The following is a 5,927-nucleotide window of genomic DNA, read 5'->3' as shown; positions in this document are numbered from 1 at the left end:
GCCATAATAACCCGGGGAGCAGGTGCAGATATAGCGGCCGGGGCGGATGTAGTTGCACGTCTGTCGGTTCCGGCAGCTCCGGTCCTCGCAGGATGATGAGTCTGGGGGGCATGGAAAGGAAGCGAGCGATGAGCAGAGGAGCAGGAGAGGAGCCATGACAGCCACCAGAGCACAGGGGACGCAGGGACCTGTCTCGCAGCGCTGTCCCACGAAGGGCTCCAGGCAGACGCAGGTGTAGTTATCGAGCAGGTCGACGCAGTGCCCGCCGTTCAGGCATGGGCTGGACTCGCACTCGTTCAGCTCTGCAAAGGGAGGCCAGGGGGAGGGCGGTCAGGCCATGCCCCAGCACTGCTGCCTCCCACCCTAGGAGATGCTCAGGAGGTGGAAGACGATGGACAAAAAAAAACCCCAGCAATGCCAAGTGCTCCCCTCCCTAAACTGCGGCCAGGGGTGGGCAGGCAGCTTGCCAAGGCACAGAGCATCACTTTCCCCACCACACTCACTCCTGCCACCCACCTGTCTGGCAGTCCGGCCCTGTGTACCCTGGTTGGCACAAGCACGTTGCCGTCCCGTTCGCCACCTGGCAGCGCCCGCCGTTCTGGCACACCCTGCTCTCACACGGCGACTCCTCTGCAGCGGGACACGGGGAAATAAAAAGAGGGGGGACATCAACCCATGGGCACATGGTTCCTCTGTGCACACCGGGATGCTGGGGCAGAGCAGAGAGAGCAGCTCAGAGCCACCAAGGCACTCGCTGGTGGGACATGGCCACCACAGGTGCGGCTCTTCCCAAAGCCCCTCCTTGGGCAGCTCAGCCCTTCCACCTCCCTGCGCCTCTCAAATGCCAGCATACAGTGCTGGGCGTTGCTGCTTCCTCCCTCCCTTCCCCAGACGTCAGCTCCCTGCTCGCCTTCTGCACCGGCGTGGAGGCTCGCAGGGAGCCAAACGCTTTGGCGATGCTTTCACCGGCAGGCGGAGGCCGGCAGCAGGGGGAACCAGACCAAATGGCCGCTGCCAGGGACTGGGAGGGTCCCCACTGCATTTGAATGCCTTGGGACCTGAGGGACCCGAGGGCCTCCAAGGCTTCTGTCTCAGCACCAACCACCAGCTTTTCTCGCTTGGGGAGTGGTGCTGGCGGCAGCGCTGAGCCGAGCCCTCGGCGGAGCCAGCTGCCAGCAGCAGGGAGGGCTCCAGGCCAGAGCAAAGTTTCCTTTGCCTGCGGCAAGCTGAAAGCCAGGCCGGCTGTCACAAACCACCCCAGCCCAGCCACTGCTGCAGGAGCTCCGGGAGCCTCCACAGTAATTCTTGAATCACTGAGGCTGGAAAAGCCCTCCAAGATCATTGAGTCCAACCGTTAACCCAACACCACCATGCCCACTAAACCATGTCCTGAAGTGACACATCCACAAGTTCTTTGAACACCTCCAGGGATGGTGACTCCATCACTGCCCTGGGCAGCCCCTTCCAGTGCCTGATAACCCTTTCAGTAAAGAAGTTTTCCCCCATATCCAATCTAACCCTCCCCTGATGCAACTTGAGGCTGTTTCATCCCATCGCTTGCTCCCTGGGAGAAGTGACCGACCCCCCCCTCACTACCCCCTCCTTTCAGGGAGCTGGAGAGGGGATAAAGTCTTCCCTCAGCTTCTACTTCTCCTGGCTGAACCCCTCCCAGTTCCTTTAGCCGCTCCCCACAATTCTTGTGCTCCAGACCCCTCCCCAGCTCCGTTGCCCTTCTCTGGACATGCTCCAGCCCCTCAATGTCCTTCTTGGAGTGATGGCCCAAACTGAACACAGGATTTGAGGTGCAGCCACACCAGTGCTAAGTACAGGGGAAGGATCCCTGCCATGCTCCTGCTGGCCACCCCATTGCTGATGCCGGCCAGGATGCTGTTGGCCACCTTGGCCATCTGGGCTCCCTGCTGGCTCATGTTCAGCTGCTGTCAACCAGCACCCGCAGGTCCTTTTCCTCCAGGTGCTCTCCAGCCACTCCTTCCTAAACATTGAAAGAGCAGCTGTGCCCCCCAAGCCAGGAGTCTCCACTCTTCAAAGAGTTAACCCCAGCACGCTGGTGGCCCCCCGCTCACCGGTCTCGCAGTTGGTGCCTCGGTAGCCAGGCAGGCACCTGCAGGTGAAGCTGCCAGCACCGTTGAGGCAGGTGGCTCCGTTCTGACACGGGTGGGAGAGACACTCATCCACATCTGAAACAGAGCCCCAGGGGGGACGGGAGCTCAGGGCAGGGACAGAAGCCACCAGCATGCAGTGGCCATGCCAGGAGCGAGACCCGCTCCCTGCAGTGAAGCGCTGGCACTCACCAACGTGGCACCTCTTCCCGGTGAAGCCGGCCAGGCAGGAGCAGGTGTAGGAGGGGTTCCCTGTGATGCAGTCCTCGATACACTTACCCCCATTGAGGCAGGGCCGCAGCGTCAGGCAGACAGAGGCTGTGGGGACAGATGATTCCCCCCTGTCAGCCCACACCCCACCAGGGCTCACTCACCGCCTGCCACCACACCAACACCTTTTTTTTTAACACCGGGGTCTGGCCCTGCACCCGCCCGGCTTCCCGGAGTGCTTAGGGCTGCCTCACAGCAGGACAGGACCTGGAATGAGTGGGGGTGCAGTTTTATTCCTCCTGTACAAGGGGGAGAGGCTGCACAGGGTCAAGGGGACAGGGATGTGCCCTCACCTGTCAGCCAGGTCAGGGGGAAAGGGGGACAGGAAAGCCCGCATGTGGCAAAGCCACCGGCAACGCAAGACATGCACAGACCACGGGTGGGAAAACGTGGCCGGGGGAGAGGGGATGAGCAATGGGAGGCCAGTGGCTCCAGGGGGTGACTTGTCAGGACTCATGGGGTGGGGAGCGTGGCCCAGCCCTGGTGTCCCAGCCCCGCAGGGAAGGCTGGCAGCCAGCAGCCCCTCACAGCCCTGCACCCCGGCCTCCTGTGACCCCCAAGGGTGCCGGCCCCTGGTGCCCTGCCCAGCAGGGGGGTCCCGCCCGTGCATGGTCACCTCCTCCCCAGCCTCCCTCTTCGCTCCCCACAGCCTCTTTTCATCTCAAAAGTCTTTCTCCCCTCCCCGTTTGCTCTCCCAGCCCCTTCCCAGCCCCGAGGCACCCATGGGTGCCATCCCCAGCCACGGTGGGTGCTGAGGACAGTCCCACCATGGCTGCCTCCCCTCCCTCCCCAAGGCCCTTCGAGCCATCTTCTCCACCCCGCAGGGAAAGACAGGGCTGGAGAACAGTGTGGGGTTGGGTTGGGAGTTAAATAAACCTAACTGCTGTCCTCTTACTTGTATTGCTGCAGCCCCCCACTTGCACCTGGGCATCATCGATTCTGAACACCCAGCGCCCGGGGATACCCACATTTGTCGTCATCTCCACGTCAGCGATGTCATCGGTGCGGGATCCGGGGATGTTGAAGTAGCGCTTTCCATCACCGGCGTTAAAACCTGCCTGGGAGGACAAGGGCAGAGGGTAAGGTGGCATCATGAGCATCCGGGGGTGCATCACCTCATCTCCCCTGCCACTCAGTGCCACCCGGACCAAATGTCCGCTTCCACGTGCTGGGGCGATGGCAGCTGCCTTGCCCTGGGATCCAAACCCCATCCGCTCCCCCTCCTGCCGGCCAGTGAGCAGGGAGCCAAGCATGCTCAGCTGCCGGGAAGTTCACATGTCCGAAGGGTACTGGGGCTGGTGTGGGTGTTGGCTTCCCCAACTCCCCACCTTAAACACAACAACACACACAAGGATGAAATAAAAACACAAGCGAAAGCTGTGCTGGCTGCGGCAGCTGCTCTTAAAGGCTGAGGTTAGGGAGGAAAAGGGACTATGAGGCAGCAGCCAAGGCAAAGACCTGTGGTTTTGGGATAAAAAAGCCCCCTGTATGGTCTGGGCTTTGGGAGCCATAGCACACACAGATATTTAAGAACTCTGAAAAAAAAAAATAAAGTAAAATAAAATAAAGCAGGGGGAGGCTTTCCAACTCCAAAAAAACCCAAACCAGGAGCCGCGAGCTGGCAGGGCAGACACGCTACCTGGGCACCCCGGGGGCCGCGTCTGTCGCTTACCTGCGCCGCAATGCCGCCGAGCCCGGCAAAGTCCCCCCCACTGCTGGCGTGCATACCCGTGGTCCAGGTGATGGACTCATAGTTGAAGATGGTGAAGGAGAGCTTGCCATCCGTGATGAGGACGATCTGGAAAGTGTTTACCTGCAGCGGGGAGGGGAAGAAAGCAGTAAGCAAGCAGGCGAGCCAGCCAAAAACCCATCAGAAAACAAAACGACGGAAAGAGCATTTAGTAAAGGGGAGTTTCTTTGAGCCTCAGTCCTCCTCTGCTAGCAAATCTGGTTGGGTTTAATTATTTTTAACCCTGAGGTGTTGTGGTCCCCCCATCCAGCACCCCAGCCAGAAGAACTGCTTGCTCCTCCTGATGGAGAAAAAATGGGGAGAAATGTGGTTATTTGGCCTCTGGAAGAAAGGCACCAAGCCCTGTCCACGACCAGCTCCTCACCACAACTGCAGGTAGGCAAATGCAGGCAGGCAAACATCACCCTGCTGCTGTCTGAGAAGGGAGATGCTGGCGATTTGCAGCCTCTCCGTGGCACGGGTTTGATTTTGCCAGGTCTTGGTTTTGCAAAAAAACCCAAAGCCCTAGCCTTACTCACCGGTGAAAACGCACTGCCCCCAAAGAAGGTGACTCGGTACCAGGTGGCGATGAAGACCCACTGGGCAGCAAAGCCTGGGAACTCGGGGAAATACTGCACGATGTCCCTGCTGGCTCGCTCCAGGATGGGCTGCTCGGTGCTCTCCCGGTAATACACATCACCCGCCCGCCGGTTATCCACGTCCGCCCAGAAAGCGGCCACCACGCGTCGATCCTTGGAGATGGGGAAGGCCACTGGCGTGAACTGGGAGACCTCCTTCAGGAATGAGATGATCCCATTGTTGTTCACCTGAGAAGGAGGGGAAGAAACAAGCAGCCACAGTTGATTCCTGCCGTCGGCAGCAAGCCGTGGTTTAGAGACGCTTTCCATTTCACCTTTCCTTTCTTTTTTGTTTTTCTTCCCTCCTTCTTTCCACAAACATTGGAGCGCTTCCCCTTCCTGCCCTTGGAAGCGGAGCCATGCCCCGGCATCCGCAGCCCCCCGCCCTGGCCGCTTGCTCGTAGCAGTCGCCCGAACAAACCCAGCCCTGTTCTCCACCGCGGCTGGGCCAGGGGAAGAGGGAACAGCTGAGAAAACTGCAGCAGCCCTGGCGCTTTAAACAAACAGCGCCTGGCACGCTTGGCCAGCTCACACCGGTGCTCTTGGCGGGGCTGTTTCGCTCACTCCCCGTGCTCTCAGCCTACAGGGAGGGGGCTCGGGGCTGGGCATCGCTGCCACCCTCCTAGCAAGGGGGTTGTGCCTGAGCCAGGCGGCCACAGGCATGAGATGGAGGGGCCTTGCCAGGCAGTAGTCCAACTGCTAGCATGTATGGTGCTCTGAGGGAGCTAGCAAGCAGTCGGTGGTCCCCAGGTGGCCAAGTGCCACCGTCCCACACAGCCCCTGGTGCTGGCTGGGCCTCGGCTGGCTGCTCCCATTACAGCAGGGGATGCCAGACCCCTGGGTGATACACTGTAAGCTCCGCACTCTTCCGTGGCACTAATTAACTGGGGTAATTACGGTTCTGGGATGCATGGAAGGAAGCTGGAGATAGTGGATGCTGCTGCCCAGAGTGCTGCCTCCTGACCCAGGGACACACTGGGAGTGAGGACAGGGAGGAGGACACCTGCCTGCACTGCTGCCAGAACGGGCAGCCAGGTGGCAGAGGTCACAAGGCAACACTTCTGTCCCCAGTCCCCAAATTCTCAGGAAGGCACCCTGCTGCAACAGCAACTCCAGCGTGGCAGGCAGCTCTGCTCCTCTGCCCACAAGTGAAAGCAGGGCAGGGAAAAC

At 60.2% G+C, this 5,927-nt stretch overlaps 1 protein-coding gene across 1 annotated transcript in view; it reads right to left on the bottom strand.

Moving 5' to 3' along the window:
• The window catches only part of LOC104536158 (sushi, nidogen and EGF-like domain-containing protein 1), a gene marked incomplete at both ends in the record, with an annotated part of 7,183 nt that extends 2,237 nt beyond the window's left edge, over window positions 1-4,946 (bottom strand). The window contains 8 exons of the mRNA XM_010178707.1: window positions 1-101; window positions 189-302; window positions 517-630; window positions 2,085-2,198; window positions 2,313-2,438; window positions 3,286-3,448; window positions 4,063-4,203; window positions 4,659-4,946. The exon at window positions 1-101 is cut by the window's left edge and continues 25 nt beyond it. Coding sequence (XP_010177009.1) covers window positions 1-101; window positions 189-302; window positions 517-630; window positions 2,085-2,198; window positions 2,313-2,438; window positions 3,286-3,448; window positions 4,063-4,203; window positions 4,659-4,946 — 1,161 coding nt within the window. The remainder of the gene's footprint in view (window positions 102-188; window positions 303-516; window positions 631-2,084; window positions 2,199-2,312; window positions 2,439-3,285; window positions 3,449-4,062; window positions 4,204-4,658) is intronic.
• Between the last annotated feature and the right edge of the window lie 981 nt (window positions 4,947-5,927).

Source organism: Mesitornis unicolor, unplaced genomic scaffold, assembly GCF_000695765.1.
Source record: "Mesitornis unicolor isolate BGI_N332 unplaced genomic scaffold, ASM69576v1 scaffold35430, whole genome shotgun sequence".
Lineage (NCBI taxonomy): Eukaryota > Metazoa > Chordata > Aves > Mesitornithiformes > Mesitornithidae > Mesitornis > Mesitornis unicolor.
Note: the sequence above shows the minus strand (reverse complement) of the source record. Positions and strands in the feature narration are given on the sequence as shown.